The sequence below is a fragment of the Athene noctua genome, chromosome 1, assembly GCF_965140245.1.
Source record: "Athene noctua chromosome 1, bAthNoc1.hap1.1, whole genome shotgun sequence".
NCBI classification, from domain to species: Eukaryota; Metazoa; Chordata; class Aves; order Strigiformes; family Strigidae; genus Athene; species Athene noctua.
The window spans coordinates 93,651,422-93,674,515 of NC_134037.1; the positions used below are offsets into that span (position 1 = coordinate 93,651,422).

General features: G+C 53.8%; 2 protein-coding genes across 3 annotated transcripts in view; one reads left to right on the forward strand and one right to left on the reverse strand.

The window, feature by feature from the left end:
• The window catches only part of TJAP1 (tight junction associated protein 1), a 41,828-nt gene extending 30,763 nt beyond the window's left edge, over positions 1-11,065 (forward strand). The window contains exons 6-12 of one of the 2 annotated variants that reach the window (XM_074896956.1): positions 811-839; positions 1,956-2,117; positions 2,736-2,802; positions 3,256-3,285; positions 4,512-4,619; positions 5,334-5,417; positions 7,053-11,065. In XM_074896956.1, the coding sequence (XP_074753057.1) occupies positions 811-839; positions 1,956-2,117; positions 2,736-2,802; positions 3,256-3,285; positions 4,512-4,619; positions 5,334-5,417; positions 7,053-8,369 (1,797 nt within the window). In that variant the 3' untranslated portion in view covers positions 8,370-11,065. The remainder of the gene's footprint in view (positions 1-810; positions 840-1,955; positions 2,118-2,735; positions 2,803-3,255; positions 3,286-4,511; positions 4,620-5,333; positions 5,418-7,052) is intronic. The other variant, XM_074896957.1, reaches the window with a different exon arrangement.
• Positions 11,066-12,648: 1,583 nt separating this feature from the next.
• On the reverse strand, positions 12,649-19,286 carry LRRC73 (leucine rich repeat containing 73). The gene is made up of 6 exons (XM_074925761.1): positions 18,645-19,286; positions 18,014-18,174; positions 16,857-16,979; positions 15,573-15,673; positions 14,719-14,902; positions 12,649-13,100 (listed from the first exon to the last, which is right to left on the reverse strand). The coding sequence occupies exons 1-6, from the start codon at positions 18,914-18,916 to the stop codon at positions 13,030-13,032; spliced, it is 912 nt and encodes a 303-aa protein (XP_074781862.1). The 5' UTR covers positions 18,917-19,286; the 3' UTR covers positions 12,649-13,029.
• Between the last annotated feature and the right edge of the window lie 3,808 nt (positions 19,287-23,094).

Genomic DNA, 23,094 nt, shown 5'->3' on the forward strand with positions numbered 1-23,094 from the left:
TAATCCATGAGCAGCTTGGACTTTGTGCAAATGGGCATAGTCTTGGGCTTTCACAGAAAATATAGTTGCTGCTAGTGCTAATTAAATTTCTACCAACTGTGCTGGCAGGCAGCAGCCATTTCATGGGTTAACATACAGAGAGTGCAAAGGAATGTCACTGCACTGTGTCGTCTTGTTCTGCAGTTCTCCAGCCATCTCTGACGATCTTGTCCAGAACGTTAATTTCTTTCACAGGCTTTTCTGACCTTTGGTGTCTCTTCTGCTGTCCCAGAATAGTTACAGTGACTGGTTTCACGTCTGCAGAAAGAAACCCTTTACACAGCGCCATCTGGGTGGTGTAAATGGTAGACACATTTTTCAGCTCCCAAATGATTCTCTCTCATTCATTTTGTGGGGTTTTAAGGGTGTTGTGATTGCTGTGGTGACAATTTAATCCTCAGTGTATGATGGCCTGTGAGATTCCTGCTACCCATTAACTGTGGATGTGGAGGAAGGTGAAACACCAGCTAAAGTGGGGATGTTACAAGAGATGCTGAGATTGCACCATGGGAGAGTAAAGTTACCTAACTTGTGTGGTGGTTTCTAGTCTAGCTCTCCTACCCTGAACCAGAACACACAGTCTGTCTTGGTAGCAGACAGCTGAGTGATGTGTACAGATCCCAATAGCTCTAAGCTTGTCTAGCATGACCTGTCAGAGCAGGCAAGGAAGAGTCACATGTAGGGTCTAGCAACCAAGACTGTGCCCTTTAGGACAGTGTGAGAGACCAACTCCTCTGAAAGAATCTCACAGCTGTTTTCCTCCCTGTGCAGGAACCCTTGACGGATGCGGAAAGAATGAAGTAAGTGTCCTGCTCCCCCTTTATGCCTGTCATACTGCAACTGTGTGGGTGCTGATTCCTCACATCCTGCTTGTATCACCTGCACAGCAAAGCTGACTGGCCCTGCGGGCTCCTCTCAGATCTTCAGTCTTCCTGGGGCCCTGTGGGCAGAGCTTTAGTCTGTGCCTTGCCAGCCTCTGCCTTGCATGTTTCTCCCCCTGGAGGGAGAGGGAATCTAGACCTTCAGTGCAGGTGCAGCAGAGGAGTTGGTGGATGTGAAAGAAAGTAGGAGATGGAGCCTTTTATACAGGTGGAGAGAGGAGTGCCTTTTTTCAACCTTTCTTGTTGTTGCCACTGTTTTGGTGTAAGCCACCAGAAGCAGTATGCAGAGGCCTGCTACTGACTGAGGGTGAGAGCTGAGCCCTTTGCTGGTGGTGGTGTGGGGCACACACAGCTGCTAGCACTGAGCTCCAAGCCATACTGAGGAGAAAGCTGTGCTTCTGGGTTTCTTCAAGCAGCTGAGCACAAAGGAATGAAAAACAACAGGAAATCCTTCTGACCAGCAGACATGTCCTGGCTGGGGAGGAATAGAGCAGTTTGTGTTGGAATGGGGTTGACTGGCAGCTGTGATCACATCTGTAAATGCACCCCACTGCTTCTGCTTCTGGGCTTAAGGCTGTATGGAGTCCTCCTCCTACCATGTATTAAAGGTGTGAGGGCTTCTGAACAGTTACAGGGGAGGAGATGATTTTTTTTCTTTTTGCCTTCAACTCTTCTACCTTGGACTGGGATAAATTATTGAGTGAGTTTCATTCACTGCTGAGGGACACTAGAGCTGTGCAGCTCATCTGGCTAGCGTGCTTTATACAAGCACTGTAACCTGAGAGGGAGCTGGGAGCCATGGCTGACCAGCTGGCATGTGCTGCTTTGCCCCTGCTCCAAGAGAGTTTGAGTCTCCCTCTCCTGACAGAGATGTACCTCTCACTGTGTGTGCTGGAGTATTCTGCTAGTTCAGTTCCTGACTTCCTGGGGCCCCTGTGTGGGATCTTGGGCCCTAGAGCAGGGCAGCACTGTGCACGGTGGAGGTGTGGAGTGCTCCTTGTGCACTCGGTGGTACCTTGTTCGTGTGTGCCCCAGGCTACTGCAGCATGAGAATGAGGAGCTGCGCCGACGGCTGACGTATGTTACTAACAAAATGGAGGCGATGGAGAGGGAGCTGGAGTCAGGTCAAGACTACTTGGAGATGGAGCTGGGCCAGAACCGTGAGGAGCTGGAGAAATTCAAGGACAAATTCCGTAGGTACGAAAATGAGAAGGGTAGAGACATCACTCCCACGAAAGACTCCCTCAACTAATGTGGGCAGGCTGCACCCTGTTGTGTAAATCAAAGGCAGGCTGCACCCTCACAAGGTGCACCCCTAGATTGTAGGAGGGTTAAAGGTTCTGCAGCCATTACTTCCTCCAGAGTACAGAGAGGAGCTGGCAACAACGGCAATTCTTCATCTGTTGGATGTAAGGCAGGATCCAGCTTGGATGGGATGGTTACCCCACATGTGCAAAAGGAGCCACTGATGGCTGCAAGAAAATACATCACCACTTTACCTGGAAAGTACCTCAGTTAAAAATCAATGTCAGTCACTGGTCACATACATATACATGGCATAGCTCAGAGGAGTCCTTCAAAGTCATTCACACCCTCCCCTGAAAGATCCTTTCACCCAGCCAACCTCATCTTGCCTCCAGTAACTTGGGGCCTGAAGGCCATTATGTGGCAGAGATGAGGCATAATTAATATGCCTGGTTGTCTTAGTACCAATCTCTCTGGAGTTGTGGAGTCAGTGGTTTGCTTAGCAGCTATGAAGGGGGCTTGAGTAGGTGCCCGAGATCCGTTCCCATGTATACAGTCTTGTTTCTGTAGGTTGCAGAACAGCTACACTGCTTCCCAGAGAACCAACCAAGACCTGGAGGAGAAGCTGCATGCCCTGGTAAGTGCCCTCTTAAGTCACTACAGAGAGGAGGTGGAAGGGAGCAGAGGAGGGAAGGGGCCCTGGCTTTATCCAGCAGATGTGGCAGTGGGTGAGGGGTGAGATTCTGGCCATGACCATCTACTCCCCATTCTGGCTGGTGTCATGAACTGTTTTCTTGATTTATTGGGCCCCTACTTGGTCATGCACATGAGCTTTGGTTCCCCACAACATAATTGCATGGTATTCCGTCATGTTGCTTCAGTCCCTCTCAAAATGCCAGGGATGTGTCAGCCAGTCTTGGGGTGGTCATCCTGGGAGGATGGGGGCAGTCAGAGCAGAGCCAATGTGTGTGTATGTTTGTTGTGTGCATTCATAACACTCATGGCTGTTTCTTTTCTCTCCCTCCCCTTCTCTCTCTCTTTCTCCTCCCCATGCTGCTGCTGGCACACGCTGGGCACGCTCACCTCTCAGGCCTCTCTCAGCCAAAGCTGGATTTTTGCAGTTGCGTCTTTTAGTTTGTGTGTTTTTTCTTTTTCCTCTTTACGTGTCTCAGCCTGTTGGTTTCATTGTCAGTCCCACATACACCATCCCAGATGGAGGGGCCCCAGTCCCCGTCCAGCCAAGGGCTCATCTGGTAACCAGCAGCTGCCCGCAGATGCAGCAGGTCCTAGCTTGCAGTGCTCCATCTTAAGAGCGTTTGACTTCGAGCCAGCTGGAGCATGGCATGTCGGGAAGTGGTGCCCATAAGCTGTGGCACTGCATGAGATGTGGATGATTGGGAGCCTCATTTGCTCCCTTTCCATCCCCTTCTGGGCTGTGAGCAGGCAAGTTGAACAGTTGAGGTGCTGATTGCCTCCATGTAGCCCAGGATGAGATTTCTTTGGTTCTAGCACTTGAGTTTCTTGGGTTAATACTCATTGTACTGGTGCCTGAAGAGATTGCACATGTGGGAAGCACTGTCTTCTACCCCCTTTTGTGTTGCTGTGCCATACCCCTGACGCACAGCTGGGCCTGGGTGGTCACAGCCTCTGAGCACCCTTGGGCATTGTTGGAATAACTTGAGAAGGGGATGGCTTGGTTGTTCTGAGCTGTTGAACCTCTCTGCTGTTATATCTGGGTCTCTATCGGCCCTATACTGTTAGGGAGTCTAAAGAGTCAAGATTGTCTGTGTTAGGGAGGACATTAATTGAGCTCCAGGTGAAGCTACACTGATTCTTTTTCTTACTAGAGCAAGACTTAAGCTCTTTCAAGATGGTGCCCTCTCCCTGCCAAAAAAACTCCTTTTGTCCATTCAGCATTGACTGCTGGATCTCTATAGGCAGCATTCCCATTCTGTTGCCCCAGAGAAGAGGGCTGGGTATCACAAGCTCAGAGGTCTTTGCTGCCAGTGGCAGGATGGGATTGACTGCTCAAAACCACTAGCTTTCCACCAGGCACCGTGTGAACCAGGGCAGGCGGGAAACATGGTTGTGCTGCAAGAAGAGATACTGCATTAAGGAGGTTCAGACTCAATCTGGTGTCTCTGCAGCTAGTGGAGTGGCTGGCTCCATTTGGCCTTTGAATCCTTCCCTTGGTGAAGAGCCAGGCTGTCCCCCTTGTCTGTCTGTCTGGTCTGGAAGTTTTTGTATCCCAGCTGAACGTGTCATTGCGCTATGCTTGGGCTGAGGTGGGTGGTGAAGCCAGATTCTTCTGTGGGGAGTTTTACACCTGGTGTTCTTACATCCCAGATTAAAAAGGCAGAGATGGACCGCAAGACACTGGACTGGGAGATTGTAGAGCTCACTAATAAATTGCTTGATGCCAAAACCACCATCAATAAGCTGGAGGAACTCAATGTAAGTGTCAGTCTGCAAATGGCTGTGGAAGTGTGAGAATGTGGGCTTTTCCTCTTGTTCAAAGTCATTAGTGTGAAGGAGTATGTGAATGACTTCAGTGTGAATGAAAGTGTGAGAGCTGTACGCAACAGTAGGGACAGACAAAAAAGGGTCTGAGGGGTTGAGCAAGGAAGACCTGATCTTCAAGTCTGATGTAGTTGCTCTTTTGAGTTTAGGGTTTGAGCTGAATCCAGACTGTACCAGTGGAGGGGTCACTTAGAGCTGAGAGGGAGCTGATGTCTTTTCTACACCATTTAATGAAGTTTCTGGATCCAGTGTTTGTTTCTATTACCTGCTTTCAGCATCCTCCAGTCTGTCTGTCTGAAAGATGCCTGACATCAGACAGTGTCTTCAGGCATGGCTGAGAGCTCTGGGATGGGTTAGTAAATCTGGTGGGACTTTTGAAGATTATTAAAATCCTCAGAGGGAGAGAGGGTTGATACACTGATGGAGTACATGCCTGCAGCAAGGACTGGAGTTGAAAGGAGCACCTTGGCTGAGTTGTGAGAAAATACATAGGGGTATGGAGAGGAGGGAATGGCAGGTGCCCTCACGAGTGCTCCATCACATGTTGCCTCCTACTTCTGTTAAAGCAGCATCTGGTCAGGTGGTGCCTTTTTGGGTAAGAGATTGGGCCAGTCTGACACTGTTGCACACCTGTGCCCTTTCTTGCAGGAACGCTATCGACAGGACTGTAACCTTGCAGTACAGCTGCTCAAGTGTAACAAGTCCCACTTCAGGAACCACAAGTTTGCTGATGTGAGTAGCAGTCCTGCTGAGGTGGGGAGGAAGGCTTCATGGTCTCTGCCTGCATCTTGCTTTCTCCAGCTTTTTCTGTAGGGCTGTTGGCCTCTCATCCTTAAGTCTCAGATAGAAGGGGTGGGGGCTCCTGTTCCCACTCCCCCTGAGAAGGCAGCACAGAGCCTCTGTCAGCTCCTCTTTCAGGCCAGCTCCATTTCACAGCTCAGTCAGGAGCTGTTATAAAAAGCACAGTAACCTTGAATTTGATAGCCTGCTGGGTGCCTGATGGGAGCTGGCAGGAAGACAGACCTCTCTCTTACCCTGCTCTGTCCTCTTCCCTTCCTCACCTGGGCACATGGAAGGGCCATGCTGCCTGATAAGGAGTCAAGCAGCGGTAGTCTGGCCCTGCTTCAGTTCTTACTCTGAGGAGAAATGTGTGAGGCAGCATTCGGGGTGTCTTTTAAGCCTCCTGAACAGAAATTGGTACCAACTCATACTCTCCCTTGTGGGGTCTCATCCTGTCCTCAGGATGAGCAAAGATGGAGTCTAGGCCTTTCACATTAGTAACATCACTTCTTTGATTGGAAGTATCATTCAGGCCCTTGCCCCAGCTCTCTCTTTGCTGTACCCCTAGTCTCCATCCCTTCTTATGTTCCTCTCAGCAAAACCATGTGCTTGTCTTTTTTAACTTAGCAGGTGACCAATATGTCACCCTCCCCCATTGTGTCTCAAATTAGCACTCTTGAGGTCAGTGTATCAGTTACTGCTGGGGTAACCTTGACCTCTCTCCCAGCTGTCTCCCCTCCCTGGAGCTTTGAATTCTGCCCCCCAGAGCGCCGCATCCCACGTGGCTGCCACTGGAGGGGGGTTGGTGCTGAGCAGCTGTGCAGACAACCTGCCTCACAGCCAGCTGTTGTCATGCAGTGTGCTGTGTGTCCCCAGCTTTGGACGCAGTTTCCTTCTGGCTGCAATAGGGCAGACCTTACTGTGCCACCGAGTGACTTGCGGAGCTCTGCTCTCCACTTCATGCTGTGCATGTGTGTGGTGAGGGTTGGCAGGGTGGTGGGGAGAGCAGAAGCACCATTTGCAGGACAAGGAGCAGTGCTTACCCCCTGTTAAGTCCCCAGTCCTGCAGCTTTGGTAATAAACCCCATGTTTGGTGGAAACAAGGGAAGGCATCAATTCTGGTCTGTGGGCAGGCTGCCAAGGCAGCATGGCTGCAGTTACTGCATTCAGGGAGCACTGCGGATCCCAGCACTGGGGGCTGTTGAGTCACTTCGGTGCAACCACTGGCTGATTTTCCATAGATCGATAGACCTCTTCCTAGCGTGCGCTGGGTATGCCTTGCCTCTGTGCTCACAGGCGTGGGGGACGGAGCCTGTGTGCTATCTTCTCTTGTTCTCTTCGCAAAATGGGACCTGTGAACCATGGCCTAGAAATGTGACTGGTGTGACAGCTAGACAGCATTGTTAGTCCCTCATGGAGCAGCTTTGCTTTGGAAAGAGGTACTTTTCTCAAGGCAAGGTAGGTGAATGTTAGGGTCAAGGTAAGGAGTACAAAGTGCACATGAAGGCTAGTTGGAAAAGGTGGGTTATTTGTAACTAAATGGCTTCTGTGTCAGCCCCCTTCTAATGTCCTTTTCCTTCTCCCTAGCTTCCCTATGAGCTGCAGGACATGGTCAATAAGCATTTGCACAGCACTCAGGAGTCTGCAGGCCCTGGTCAAGAGGCAACCCACACCTTGGCTCCATCTGATGTTGTGCCCACCTCAGTCATTGCCAGAGTCTTGGAGAAACCAGAATCTCTGGTTCTGAATTCAGCCAAGTCTAGCAGTGGCAGCTGTCCCATGGCTGAAGATGTTTTTGTACATGTGGACATGAGTGGAGCCCCTCCTGATGCCTGCAACAGCGCAGGGCAGATGGGGAAGGAGGGAGGAGATGTGGGGAAACAGCAGAATGGTGGCTGCAAGCCACAGAGCAGTGTAGAAAGCGTGCCAGAGGAGGTGCCTGCCTTCGAGAAGCTAAGCCCGTACCCTACACCCTCACCTCCCCATCCTATGTACCCTGGGCGCAAAGTGATTGAGTTCTCAGAGGACAAGGTAAGGATCCCAAAGAACAGCCCCCTGCCCAACTGTACATATGCTACACGCCAGGCCATCTCCCTCAGCCTGGTACAGAGTGAAGATGAGAGCTGCGACAGGCACCGGACGCTTCCCAACAGCCCTGCTTCAGAAGGGCGCCGTTCGGCCTCCAGCTGTTCCTGTCAGCAGTCGCCCAAAGCAGCCAGGGCTCATGGCTCTTCCCAGAGCAGCCCGTTCAGCAGCCCACCTCAAATCCCCAGCGCCTTCGCCAGCTCTGCCAGCTCAGAGGAGGACCTGCTTGCCAACTGGCAGCGTATGTTTGTGGACAAGGCACCCCCCACCTCAGAGCAGGTGCTGATGAACCGCACAGCTTTCAGCCGTGACACTGCTCCCGAGCTCCAGAAGAGGTTCAGCCGCTCCATGCAGGAGCTGGGTAGAGCAGCCTCGGCTTACTCAGATGGTGAGGAGTCTGCGCAGAGCTGCAGCTGGACGGTGAGCCGGGACTCGAGTGTGGACACAGACAGCACCGAGTCCAGAGCCCGCAGGAGCCAGTTCTCCTCAGACTATGGTACGGATTTCTCCCAGGATGAAGCCCAGAAGCTGTTGCAGGAAAGCGGTGGAGGCACTGCTGAGCCTGGAAGCCCCTCACCAGAGAAGCACAAGGACTATGTGGACCTTGGCTTGCCGGAGAGCCCAGCTGAGGAGAGACAGATGTTGCTCCAGGGAAGCAAGGAGAGCAACCAAGGAGGTGCCCAGGAGGAAAGTGGAGAAGGCAGGGTCAAGCCACCCTACAGTCGGCCTCACCGCAGCCCCAAGAGGATGGGGGTCCACCACTTACATCGCAAGGACAGTCTGACACAAGCCCAGGAGCAGGGCAACCTTCTCAGCTGAGGCAGGGCAAGAAGCAGCCACATGCTGCGGAGCTGTGGGATGCCTCCATCTGTCCACCTTCTGAGGGAGAGACCTCCCTTAGTACTCTCCTCACAGGGTGGGGGGCTCTGCTCTGAAATTTTATATTTATTCTCTTGTTTTGCTACCTGGAAGAGCTGAGGTCCCCCTTCCCTGGCACCTCAGACCCACAGTACTAGCACACACAGTGTGCAGAAGCACACCCACTGCCCTGGCACACTCGCAGCTCTCTTCACAGCCTCAACTGGTGCCTGTACCGGAGCTCGTTCTTGGTACCCCTCGTCCTGGTGCCTGTGCCTCTTCATGCTTGCCTCTTCCTTCCCCCTTCCCACTCAGGTACCTGAGGCCTTGAGTGCTCTCATGCTGGTTGCCCGCAGCTGCTCTGCTCTCTTTTAACTTGTGCCAACAGGGCAGAGTGCCTGTGTGATGGTGTCTGATTCCTGGGGAACCCCCAGAGGCCATGAGTGGGGCACGAGGGCTCTCCCAGCGGATGGCTGTGAGCCTCTGGGGATGTGCTGGGATAGCTGGTGTCTCATTTTTCTGCTGGGTTTTGTTTCCCCCAGTTGCCCTCTGGGTGATTCTCCAGAATCTGCCTCTGCAGGTCCTCATCGCTTGGCTCCTGCATTGGACTCAGCACCCGGCCCCCACTGAGGCAATGCAGGGATGCTGGTGCCGTCTGCCGAGGTGGTTCGGGGAGACGCTGCCTGCTAGGCACTGGGTTTGTGTTTGTGTGTCTCCTCCCTCACACCTCTTCCCCCGCTCTCTGTGCTGTTGTTTTGTTTGAACGGTGCTGATGCTTTGCTCTTGGGTGGGCTTCTTTCTTCTTTCCAAGCCTTTGGTTTTGGGGTGTATTGTTTTTTCTTTCTCCCCGCCCTGCATAAACAGGCACAGCCGTTGGCAGCCGGTGCAATGCTTGCGTTGAGGGTGTGTTAAGGCTCAGCTCTGAGCTGCGCTTCCCTCTGATCCCGGCCTCAGCCTGCAGAAACCCCTCTAGACTCAAGAACAAGGTCCTGCCCCAGGCGAGCAAGGTGTGAAGGACGCTACCGGGCTTTTCTGGGCAGGGCTGGGTGCAGGGCCGCAAGGGCTGCAAGGGCAGCGTGCTGAGGAGCTGCTCCCTGTAGATGCACTACCTCACGGCTCGGCAGCAGCCCTTTGCCAGGGTCTCCTCGCACGCCCCCTTCTCTGGGGGGCTCCAGGCTGGCTCTGGCGCCTCTCTGGGGCCTTCCCTTCTGGGTAGGGCCTCTCTGCGTGTTTTTCCTAGTGTAGCGTGATATTGTGTGACTTTTCTTCTCAGTCTTGTGTGATCAGTGTCTTGTTGGGGGGGCGGGGGTGGGGAGGGAAGAGGTCTGTAGATGTAGGTATTTTTTTGAGGGCTTGCAAAGCCCAGGCATCCTGGTTTGATTTTGTCTTGTGCCCTCGTCTGTCTGGTGTTTCTTGGTTCCCCTGGGGGTGTGAGGCAGAGAACAGCCTGGTTCCCTGTGCCATGCCCCCCTCAAACCTTGCTGGCTCTGTCCTCAGCCTGCTGTCTGTTTTTTGAGTTGGGCTTGTGTTATCCTCCCATCCTACTCAATGAGGGCTCTTCACTGGGCTGTAGGAGAGCAGCCTTCTGTTCAGGAGGGAGCTCCCATTTATATACTTACAGCAAGATATGCAGCCAAGAGCTCCCTGGGAATCTTGCTCCCCTCCCCAACCCCCCTTTTCTGCAAAGGGCCTGCAGCTTGCAGCTGGGGCCAGCCAGGGCTTCAGCTCGAGCCTGGAGGCTCCAGGGCCTGTGAAAGGGAGCTGCCGGCCTCTCTGGCCACTGTGTAGGTTGCTTTACATACCCTGGCTAGGAGCTGCTGCCTACCCGCTCACCTTGTTCCCCACCTCCAACAGTTGTGAGCTGGATGCCACCCTCTGGTGGGGAGGTGGGACTCAGTATTTCACTGCAGTATTTCGCTTGATACCTGTGCAAACAGGCTGGTGCTGAGAGCGGGAGCTGCCGCTCAGCCTGCAGGTCGTTCATCTCCCCTGCCCTGAAGATGGTGGTGGGGTCCTTGCATTTGCTCTCATCAGCTGCTCCACTACTGCATTTCAGCTGCTGCTGTGTTGCTGAGGGCCTGCACTTGCAGCAGCTGCCAGCTCCTGCCTCACAGCCATCACCTGGGCTTGGATGCTCACTGAGTGAGCTCCTCTGGCTCTGAGGCTGCTGGTGGCCTGCCTGTGGGACAGCACAGCTACTTGGGCAGTGGGGGAGGGAGGCATTACCCTTTGGGGCTCAGCCCTATCTCTCCTGAATCCTGGCATGCCAGTCAGGGGACAAAACCCACTCTTGCTGAAGCAGCTGGTGCTGGGCAGAGCCAGCCTCCCTCTGCTTTTGGTCAAGGCAGACTTAAACCAGTGGAGAAATGGAGGGGTGGCAAAGGGGTGCCCAAGGCCTCACTTCACAGCATTAGGCTGCTGGCGGAGGTTGAGGAGGAGCAGTGGCCACCAGAGGAGCAGACCCCTTTTCTGCGGGGCAGGCACAGTGCCTGCCCTCTGCACTCCTCACCGCCAGCAGTATTGGCTCTGGGGCCTTGAGCTGACCCCACTTTCAGTGTCCCAACTCCAGACTGTTAATCTGTAACTAATGTGGTTTTTTCTGAAATTTTCAAACTGATGTATATTTTAAGACCAGAAATAAACTATTTTAAAAGTAAGTGCTAATGGCTATAGCGTTCTCTCTTGCTTAAGACCAAGACTGGACCAATCCTGAGCATGTGAGGGAGCAGAGCCTGTTGCGGTATAGTGTCCTGAGTCTGCTGAACTGCACTGGCTACCCATTAGCTCTCCCAGGGTGAGCAATTCTGTGAGCTTTCCAGGAGGCTCTGAATTCACTGATCATCCTGAGTGCCCACTTCAGCAGCAGCCTGGTTCAAGGTGCCTGTGCAAATCAAGCCATCTGTGGTGGAGAAGAGGCATAGTCCCAGGCAAGGAGTGATGTGTGGGATGGGCAGTGTTCTGTAATTGTATCCAAGCTCTGGAAGCTGCTCTCTGGGTCTGAATGTACTGTCAGCTCAAAGATCAGACTGAGCCTGCAGACCAGAATCCATTGTTCACAGCAGTACTCCTGTCACTTTTGTCTTGGAAGCTGACAACAGCTTAAAAAAAGGGCAGATTATTTAACCAGGCAAGTTTGAGAAATGTTAAAACACAACGTAGGCAATTTTCACATTACTTAATGGCTATAAAGGCTAGGCTTGTCCAAACCTCTGCAGTAAAGCTTGTGCTGTAAGCAGCCTCAGTGTTGTTCATAAAATTCTGCCTATGCTGTTTCAAGTATTTTGCTGGCTGTCCTTCCGTCTGATCTGTGTCTTGGCAAAGACCTCCACGTGCTGATCTAGAGTAGGATGAGGTGTAGCTAATTCTTTTAATACTTGTTGGTTTTCTTGAAGCCCCAGCTTGGAGAGTTGTATGTGAGTATTGGTTCTCCCTTTCAGTAGCTGAGTTATGTGGGAATGTGTAACATACCCCCCTTCCCAGAGGTTGTAAGTTTTATAATTCTAGTGCCGGTATCTTGTGGTTTTATTTTATGTGGGGACGGAGGCTTGGGGTTGCTTGGGCATACCCCAGACAGGAAGTCCTCCAAACATGAGAGGAAGTTCCTGGAAGATGCCGATACAGATAGTTGGAAGCGTTTCCTTTTCATGTTAAATGGTGCTGCAGAGGTCAGAGGGCTCTGATGAAATTTCTTCCATCTCCGAAGTTATGCTGCCTGTGCCCTTCTGACCTAGGCGCTGGCAAAGGGTAACCCAGGAAGAGTTTCCTGTTTCTTTGTCCCCATAATTAATGATTTTATTCTGTGTTCCCTTGAGTTGCAGCTGCTGCCACAATTTAATCTTCCAGCCTAATCTGAGCTTTGAAATATAATCTTCCTTGCCTTGCTCCAGCAAGGACCGCTTGTAGGAGCGCTGAAACCTGCAGCGCTGGTGCGGGCGAAAGCCTTCGCCCGGGTCGGGCCGAGCTCCCCGCAGAGAGCCTCCGGCCCGAGGGGAGGCCCCGGGACAGCGAACCGGGGTGAGCCCCGACCTCCCCCCGCGCAAGGCGAGCGCCGCGGGGAGCCGGTCGCCCTGCGAGGGGCGAGGAAAGGCGGCAGGCGGGCGGGCAGCGCGGGCGCGGCGCTGCTGCCCCCTGCCGGCGCTCCGGGCCCGCCGCGCCGCTCCTGCCTGCGCCGGGCCCGGCCCGTACCTGCCAGAAGCCTGCCCCGGCGGGGCGCTGAGTGAGTGACCCAGGCTCACGCCGCCACGAGTGGTGCCACCTCGGTGACCTTTATAAAACTCTGATCGCGACAGCAGTACAAGCGATAGAAAGAACATCTCTTATACACATCTGAATAAATACAGCCCGCGCCGGGCGCGGGGGGGAGGCAGGGCAGTGCCAGCTACACATGCAGTGACTGGACAATCACAAGCGGCCGACGGGGCGTGTGACAACACAGAGACGCGTGTAGAGCTTTGCTCGGACCGGGCTCCGGCCCTCAGGGAGCTGAAGGAGGCATCAATGGGACGTGAAATGTGTGAGAAGACAGCAAGGGCAGCCCACCGGAGGTGCGGGGGGCTGGTGGACACACGCTCCCCTGGCGGGCACAGTGCTCTTCTCGGCAGAAGCAGGCAGGGTAGCCCAGCTACATTTCTGTTTCTGCTAAGAGGCTGTCACCGAGACCTGACGTCATCAGGACCATCTGGGAGCTGGAATCTGTGGAGAGAGAAGGGAGAAAACCATGAGGCATTTGGGTTAGCAGAGAGCACGGGGCTGTACTCCAGACCCAGAGGTGAGGATGAGGAATTAGAGCACCGCAGGGTGGGAAGGGAACAGCTGAGAGGACTATGAGATTTAAGTCGTAACTAGGTCTACTCTGGCCACGCAGCAGAACAGAATCAATGTCTGGGGAGGGGAGGAAGGCAGGCACAGCAGTGAGAGCTCCAGGGTGGGGATCTGCATTTGTTATCTTGCCTGCCGAGAGAAACATCAGCTCTGAACCACTTGCAGGTGATAGTGGTTGTGGTGGCCCAGCCATGCCCTTACCCAGCCCTGCACACACCTTTAGATCTGCACTCACCGAGGGCGAGCTAGAGCAAGTGCCCAGGTGGGATGGGCTGGCAGGCTGCAAGCCAGCCAAACCCATGTAGGGCGGTGGTGTTGCCTTCCCAAGAGCAGGGAGCACAGCAGGCAAGCAGCCATTTTATGGCAACAGAGGCCTGGAAATCCTGACTTTGTGCTGCATGAATGGAAGGTTTTGTGCAGCCCTCCTCGGCCCGCCTCGGGAACATGACGGCAGCTTGCTGGCTCTCTGTGATGGCACAGAGCGACAGCCAGGAACGCTGCGACTCTCCCCACACCAAGTGGATCAGCTGCAAGGAGAATGGGCACGCAGAGCAAGTAGGAAACTCGGCAGGGTACCAGTTTCCCATCCAGAAGCCTTTTTAAACAGAAAAAAAATTTGGTTTTTCGTGGATATGAGGGAGGAGATCTTTAGTAGCTCTGTGCTTCAGAGCCAGAGTCCTGTACATTGAAAACTGCTGCGTGGGATCTCTATCTTGGGGATCAGTTTCTGGAAACCAGATCCAAAACTTGGCCAGAGCTGTCAGTAAAGGATTTTTATGGCTCTAATAAATGAGGATCCAGATGTTCTGAGGCCCAGAGAATGGCTGTGCTTGTCTGTTGCTAGTCCGATATGAGAATTGAGAAGAGCAAAGGACAACTAAAGGTAAAAAAACCCCAAACCCAAGCCATCAGGATCGCAAAGTAAGCATGACAATATATAATATCATATATACAGACAATACACAACAGGCTACTACTATCTCCATAATACACCTTTTTTTCTGTTACAAGCAACAGACGGGCTGTGGCACCTGGCTAACCCTTCACACGTTTGAGACGCAGAGATAGGAATAGCTGATGCTGTGCAGATTGCAGGGAGGTTCTGGAAGCAGTGAGGAATGACACGAGTTTTGGCTAGGATATCTGGCAAAGGCTCCCAAGATCTTTAATGCTCCTGCCCTTGAGTTTTAAGACTTTGCACAAAGATTTCGTTCCTGCAGCATCAGGGAAAACGCCTCTGAAGTACTGTTTCCACTCATTGCAGCAGCCGCATTGTCCTTGGAGGCTGCCTTTCCAAGCGCGGCTCAGCCCAACGCTATTTAACATGAAGGTCATGCCTGGAAGCTGTCTGGATTCCAGTGCACAGGGATAAGGGACAGGTCTCATTCACCAACCCCATCAGGAGAGACCAGTGGCACTGGAAACACCCCAGACACCCCAATTCCTGCCTGTCAGCCCCTGCACCCAGCCCTGGTCCCAGAGCTCTTACTGTTCTGGCAGATCCAGGGGTTCTTCTCCCTGGCTGTGACTTCACGAGCTTCTGTCTCCTCTTCTTCCTCACCCTCTGAGAGCAAGTCAGAGATCTGCTGCTGCAGCTCGGGACTAATGTTGTTCTCTGCCAGGATGAGTGTCCGTAGGGCTGTGGGGTAATTCTCTACCATGTCCAGCAAGGTCTGGGTGGAGAGCGAGATAAACAGGCTGACAAGTAGCACAAACAGCAGCTAGGTTGAGTGGAAAGAACTTCAGTACTCTGTCTCCCTGCAAACTCCAGCCCTTCTCTTACCTCTACCTTCCCTTGGCCTTGATCTCCCTTTGCCATACTTTCTGAGAACCTGAGGACTTCCCATCTTTCTATGGAAAGAGCTGAGCCTGGATTTCCTGGCTCTATCTAAAAAGGAAGGGACTGCTCTGCACCCTGTTGCTGCCACATATCTAGGTTAGTCCTCTCTTACCGCTGGTAGCTGGGGTTCTGAGAGGAGAGCCTGTGCTACCAAGCCTTGGCCCCTGTCTGTCCACAGAGCTTTAGCTCTGATCCTCAGTCACAAGTCCAATCCCTTACTTCTTCCAAAAAAACCAAACTACAGATAGAGCTGCATGTTTCTCCCTGCTGATTTGAGGGAGATCCAGGAGCCCTAGGTCAGAGCTGTGGCTTACGAGCTCCTCTTGTGGCTGAATGCAAAGATCCAGGGGAAGGCAACAGCACCCCTGGGCACAGGAAGGAAGGGGGTGCCTGTGGGCATGGGGATGGAGGCAGGTATAGGTCCTAGGGCCTCTATAGACAGCCAAGACTTATATGCCCTTGAGATGTCAGTAATGCTGTAGAGTAACTGTAGGCTCTCATACCTGAGCTGATTGGTTGGTAAGTCCTGTTCCCTCCAAGTCCAGAACTTCGAGGGTTCGACTGGAGGCCACAGCGACGGCAAGCATCCCTGCTACCTGGTCACCTGTGGGAAAAGCAAACTGAGGCTGTCAGGAGTACCTGCCTTCCCTCATGTAATACCATATGCCTTCTTTCTGCCATCAGACAACCTCCAAATCTCAGTTACCTTGGGGGGCGAAAAAAAAGAAACAACTGTTAACTAAGAAAAGGAACAAGGTAAAGGTGCACCATTTTGTGGTTACAGGAGCAGTCACTGATTATCAGGGGGAACATGAACGAACACAGTGAAATTGGTTTTATTCCCCAAGGAACCGTATCTTCCCAAAACTCCTTCCTACTCAAGGACAGGAGGGCCTTTAACAGTCCCATAAGGCATCCAGATGCAGAATAAGGAACTGAATACCTCGGTCTAGGGGGAGGTTGGAGCCAGACAGAGGACTCTGTACCAGCTGACGGACTGCCTCCCTGAAAAGGGGGCAGACTTTTGGGGGTGGATACTGCAGGACTAGGAGCATTAAAGACTGATGCTGGTGAAGAGGCAAGACTCCAGCATGTTCTGACATTCCCAACGAGTGCCAAGATACCATAAAACTGTGACACCCCCTCTTGGAAAAAAACCCAGGCTGCTGTCAGGTAACACCCTGGGGCCTTTCCTGCCCAAGAGGAGGTACCTGGTCAGACAGACCTGGAGGGAGGCTCTGTTTCCAGACAGAGTGAAAAGGGGAGCACCCGGCTGATGCTCAGGGAGGCATGGCCTGGTCTCCTCCTCACCACCTTGCAGCAGAGCTGGAGAGAGTTGGTTTCTATGGCAACGAGTGCCAGGCTCTCCTCCTCCTCCCTGCTCCACTGGGAAGATGAAGGGGGGAGCATGGGGACATACTGCATCTGCCAAGCCAGCATCGGCACCCAGGGCTTCAGGAACAGGGAAGATGTGGAGGGTCAAACGTGACAACAAAAGCGTTGGAGTGGGCAAGGCACAGCCTCCTTTCTGCGCCTCCCTGCAGGGCACGTGGCCACACAAGCAGAGCAGCAAGGCTGGCTTTCCCTGAAGCCAAAGGCGCCTGGCAGGGTGAACCTGCTGCTGGGGATCAGAAGGCACCTATGCAAGAAGCTGCCCCATCCTGCTGGTGATGCTCTACTGCCTTTCTAGAGCTTGGTCCCCAGCCATCCACTGGCTCAAACTGCACAAACACTGAGAGGCAGGAGTGCAGCTGCCCCTGCTCCTCCTCCTTGGGCCCTCAGCTTACCTAGGGGGTTGTAGTCCAGGTTCAGCACGCGGAGCTGTGAGCTGTGAGCCACTGCAATGGCCAGGCGTCCCCAGCCTTTGCTTGTGACACCTGGGTTGGCGCTCAGCGTTAGCTCTTTGAGGCCTGGAGAAGAGAGAGAAGCCAAACCAGAGCCTTAAGGTCACCAAGGTGGTCTCAGAGAAACTAGTTCAGCTAACCAGAATGGCTTTGAGTTGTGTCCTCTGTACTCTGGCACGCTAAAGGGTTTGGTTTGCTCTGACAACTGTCAATGCATATTTCACTGATCAGTGAAATATTTCACTGCCTTCAGCAGCAGCCCTTCATTTACCCACACTGTGACTGCCCCATTTCTCTGCTCACCCAACCTGTGTCCTGCTTACCCTGAATAGCAAATACAATGGAAACAAGTAAGGGGTGTGTGAGGTGACTGACAAGAAGGAGGTGGCATGAGGTGACAGGTTGGAGAGAGGTAACAGCCACAGTAGGCTCTGAAGCCTGCACCTGCAAGGGGTGGCCAGCACAGATAACAGCATCTGTGGCACTGGGAGCACATGGAGGAGAAGGTGCTGGAGAGAGGTGGAAAGCACTCTGAGAGTCAGAAGAGAAGGGTGGTGTTACCTCAGCACATGCCAGCTCTCGTCTTAACTGGCCCACTGGCCTCTAACCACCAGAGATCTTTCCCTGCAAAGACCTCAGTCGTGGCACTGAGGCTAGGACCATGCAACTACATACAGAGCGCACCCACAAGCAGGGACAATTCCCAGGCCCTGGCAATAAATCCAAATGCTGAGGTGGGGGGGCACACCATATATTTATCTACGGTCATTATCAACACGCAAATGCAAAATAATAAATTCAAAGTCCAAGCTGTCCCCTCCTCCAGTTTCAAACGCTCCTGCCACGAACCAGAAGCAACCTGTTGGTCCCTGAGCTCCAAACTGCCAAGCAGGACAGATCAATAGCAGAAAGCGCATGCCTGCCCAAGGGCACCACTCCTCTGTTGCTTGGCTTTTCTGCTTAAGTTGGGGAAACAAATCCCTCAGCCCAGGCAAAATACACAGCCTGCCTCCTCCAGGGCTGAGGGTTTACTGCTGCATGCATCTGCTCTATGTGAAAGCTCCACCGGTCATTGTGCAGCCACGGCCCCTGGTGCTTACCGGACTTGGCCCCGTCAGGCGGCAGGAGCCCACAGATAAGGTTGATGCCTTCATCACCCAGCATGCAGTCTCCTAGATCCAGAGCCACCAGTGAGGGGTGGATGGAGAGAGCAGGGTTGAGGAGGGCCAAGCCTGCATCTGTCAGGGGACTCCCGTGGAGGCTGTGCAGGTAAAAGGGAAAATTACTATGGAGCCTTCTTCCTGGGGGCTAACTAACCTGGCCAGAGGGAGAAGCAGAGGAAATGAGGATGACAAATCCTAACCCCAGATGGGGAAAAAGTGCAGGAAAACCTCTGCTGCGAGGATCAGCTGGCTGCTACGGTGGCCCTCCTGTCTCAGCCAGGACGAGGGAGTGCAGGGGGATGCCAGTGGGGCAGGGGCAGCGCCCAGCACCGGGGCAACCAGGTTGGAGGGGCCGGACTTAAAGCCAGGGCCATGCCCAGCCGGCGGGGGCAGAGGTGGCTCCCTCCCAGCCGGGTGAAGGGCGAGGGGTTACCCTCTGCAACATCAAGGGCGTTTTTTCCTCCTATAAGACTTAAATTCAGGGGTTGGCCCCGAGCTGCAAGCCCCTGAAAGAGCCGTCCCCGCCCGGGAGGGGGCCCAGGGGCACCCCCCGCTCCGCTGTACTCACAAGAGGGACTGGACGGATCGGTTCGTCTTCAGGGCCTCGGCCAGCTGCTTGACGCGGTTGATGTTGGAGACGATGCCCAGGTTGAGGTTGAGCTGGGCCAGGGAGCGGGACTCGGCCGCCCCCCGGCAGACGTGCCCAAAGTCCCGCTCGGAGAGCTGGCAGCCCCGCAGCGACAGCAGCCGCACCGAGTTCTCCCGCAGGCTCTCGCAGATGTCCCGGATCTCCGCCCCCGACAGAGTCTCCCCGGAGATCTGGATGGACCCCGGCAGCATCTTCCCCCGGCTCGGGGACCCGCCGCCGCCCGCCGCCGCCGCTGCCCGCCGATCCCGTCGCGGCGGCTGGGCGCCGGGGGGGAGCCGCGCTGCGCGCTGCGGGCCGGGGCGGGCGCCAACGCCGCTGCCGCTGCCGCCGCTGCCGCCGGGCAGTCCCGGCCCGGCCCACCGCGGCCCCGGGGGCGTCACCGCGCAGCCTTACCGGCGGCCGCCGGGCCGCCCCGCTCCACCCGGCGGGGCCGCCACCCCTCCGCGGGTGGCGAGACCCGGGGGAGCCATCGGCGGGGGCTAATCCGGACCGGCGCCGGGCTCTGAGCCCCGCGGGGCCGCGCCGCGCAGCCCCGCCGCTCCCCGCCCCGCTCCGCCCGCACCTGCCGGGCCGCCCCGCCTCCTCCCCGCCGCCGCTCCGGGCCCTCCTACCGCCCGAGGTGGGCCGCCACCGCCCGCCGCGCTCCCCCCCCGGCCCGGGCCGCCTCCTGGCGGAAGGGGGCGGGGGTGCAGGGACCCCCCATCCCACCCCGGCACCCCTCGCCGCCATCTTGAGCTCCGGTGCCACTCGAAGCCCGTAAGAGGCAATGCCGGCGCCCGCTGGCTCCTGCCGCCCTGAGGCCATGGGGGGGCCGAGGCCGGCGGGGGCTGCGGCCCCCGAGCCGAGAGGACACGGGAGGGTGGGAGAAGGCCCTGGGAAGGGCTCTGCCTGCCAGCCCCGCTCCCACCTGGGGAAGAGGCCAAAGCCATTGGGCCATGGCGTACTCAGGGTGCCTCTTGGTCTGAGGAACAACAGTCTTCCGCCAGCTTTGGTGACATTTATGCTTAAACCTGCTACACCTCGAGCTTGGACCCATGGTGTAATGGCGAGGTGGGTGTGAACCACTCCTCGTGGCCCAGGGCTCGCGGAGCTGGGAGGCGGCTAGTGAAAGGTGGAGGGTTGGGGAAGTGCCACAGGCTTCTTTAGCCCTGCCACACACAGCCTGCACCCTCAGCCCGACCAGAGGTGTGAGGGGCGTACCCCACCCCCTGCTAATTCACAGGTACGGATCAGAGGGACATGTCCCCTCTCTCCCCTGTCAGGTAATCCTGTACTTGGAGAGAAATAGGAAGCAGGGCCCCTGTGTTTTCAACTCCACTGAGCTGAAAAAGGAAGCCAGTGATGTGGAAATTAGGTTAAACCGCCTAAGTAGGCAGCTTTCTGCACATAACTAATCCGGCTGCATATGCGCTCAAGCGAATTCCAGTCCAGTGGGTAACTCTGGGGCAAACCCAGGCTCCTCTGCTTGGTTTGCAGGCCAGGGTGGGAGAGAAGGGATGGAAAGTGAGGGGAAAACCAGGATGTGGAGGGGGATGTGAAACAATTCTCTACTGAAATGGAGGAGCAGGTCACCTGAGCTGAGGGCTGCACGTTAGGTCCTGAATGAGACAAGGGGAGCAGCAGATAAGCAGCTGGACTCAGATGTCAGCTTTAAGACTGGCTGCGGCATCTGACTTACAGTGCAGGTATCACCACGCCCTTTGAGTAATCCATTGCTGTTCTCTAGAGCTATCTACACACCTCTCCCTGTTTCCCTGTTGCACAGGGGTGCATGAGCTTGATACTCTACCCGCAACACAGGCCAGGAACAGACCACTGGCCTGGCAACACATCTGTACTGGGATATGAGCAGCAGCTGCAAGCATCCAGCTGAGGTACAGGTGGTGGCTTTCAAAAAAAGAGCTACTGATCTCTAGGATCACATTAAATGGTGCAGCTGAGAACAGGATCCTATGTGTTGCAGGGCTGTGAGGTGAGGAGGCTGGATGTCAGAATGGTGGACAGGGAGGTGACCAAGAAAATACCAGCTGCTGATCCACACAGGTCAGCTGAAAGACTGCACTCAGTCTCACCTTGTAGTTACCTCCCGGCGCTAATTAACCCATGCTTCGTTAAACGGGCTATTATTAGAGAGGTGCTTGGAGGCAAGCCCCTGGGAGATGTCCCAGTTCAATTGACAGCTGCAGCCCCAAAGCATTGATGAAGATGCCCTAGTGCTGGCATCCTCACTGCCTGTTGTCCGGAGCAAGAGCACATTGAGAAGACAAGCATCTTGCCTCCATTTATGCTCAGATACATCAGTGAAAGTAGCACAGGACCTAAGCTTTGGCTCACTAAACCTAGTTAACGGCTATGCAGAGGAGAATTTGGCTGTGATATTTTGTGAAGAACTAGACACTGCTTCCTTTTCACATGCAGTTACCCAGCAGGTATGAGGAAGGTAGTTTATTGTTTACCTACTGGGAACACAAGGAGTTGACTCTCTAGACTGATGCCATTAAGAGCCAACACTTTAAACAGAGAAAAAGAGTGGATGAGAAGCAGCTAGAGTGAGACTAGGTGCAGGAAGGAAAACAAATGGGAGAAGAAACAGCCTTCCTGTAACCCAAAACACAATTCAGATGACAACTAGTGCAACAGGGATGGACTGTAAGAAGGATTGGACTCCCAGGTACTGCAGAGGAGAGGACGAGGTCATAGATGCTTTAATATACATTTCATCTTCCTCTTTGTAATCTGGCAGCTTTGTATGTTTATTTCATATTGAATAAAAAGGGGCTTAAACATTTCTCACATAGCTACCCTTCCTCAAAAGGGAGTGTGATGGGGGGGGGAATTATTTCAGATTTGCTGCAAGGGAGGAGGGAAAAAATGATTTAGATTTGCTTTAAGAGCCACTGCAGGAAACAATGGCAGAGATAGTCTGGCACGATAGGGCTGCAAGGCTTGTTCTGATAACTAGAGGACTTGAGTAAGCACTGAGATGCCCTCCCACAAGGACTTTACTAAGGCTGCGTGTTCAGCATGCTCAGCATGCTCCCTGGAACTGCAGCATGGATGCATTTCCCCGCAAAAGCGCGTCCCTCTCTGTCAGCAAAATGAGATGCTGAAGCTCTCAGCCGAGTACTGAATTTCTGGCAGTGCAGAACAGTTCAGCTTCCAGCTGCTGCTGCACAGAGAATTAATCAGAGCTGAAGAACTGGAGCAGAGCAAGCCCCACAGCTTCCGAGAGGGTGGTTGGTTGTCACCCTGGTCATCTGTCCTCAGCTGACATGGCACACAAGCTGGGCAGGGAAAGCATGAAGAGTTTTCTTGCTGCTCCCATGCTTTGAGTGAAAACACAGGGCACAGATCCATGCCTCTGATTTAGCCAAGGACTAGGGGCAGGAGGGGAGCACAGCTCTTCTTCGACAGTGTCCATAGATCAGCAGTGGTAGAGTTTAGCACAGAATGATTTTTTTTTCTTGGCTGGACTTATTCTAGTGACAATTGTCTCTTTCTCCTTTGCTTCCCCCCTGCCTGTGCTTGGAGAGTTTGCACCAAGGGAAACAGACCCATTCTAGGCTGCCAGGGCAAGAAGTGCAAATTAGAAACCAACCTCCCGTGGAGTAATAAAGAGGGAAATACCAGAGTCAGTATTACAAACTAACACTTCCATTTTGTCAAGTTTGAAAGTAATAGAAATTCTAGGAGTTTAAAGTGGTTCAGTTGGCCCAAAAAATGTGAAGATTACTAGCACAAATAATTACTTTGACTCTCCCAAATAACTTGTTCTGAGTGGTGGTCTTTAGCGAAAATAAGTTTCCCAAGGCGGTGGGGGAGAGAAGAGAGAACGTGTCTACTACGCATGTGTTTCTTAGCAGATGAGCTTTTTGCTCTTGAAAGGGGAACAGATTATGAACTCAGGAATAAGCAGTGGAAAGTAGGTCTGTGACTGAAAATGCTCTACTCCTATCTGGTGACATTTTTATTGTAACTGAAGCCGATAACCTGTCTGACAACAATAGCTGGCACCATCTTCCTCTCTTTCCTTGCACCTTGGCACTAGTCTGAATGCCACTACAGCTGCATCCTCTCCCACTAATATAAGCAAAGGACCAAAGAATGTGGTTCTCACATGCTATCTGCCTTGTGCACAGCTAACTCATGGGCACACCAAAAAAAGGGAAACATGGGGGTTTTTTTTCAGTCAGAACATAAGGATGAACTTCTCTGAGGGTTGGTGGCTCCTCTCCCTCAATCATCCAGAACTCCAGGGAGAGAAAAGGTGAAAGCCAGTTATCAGCAAACAGCTTTCCACTCCTGGACCAGTAAAAGTTAGAGCAGTGAGGGAAGGCTACATATGAACTACTCAGTTGCGAGTTGCTGC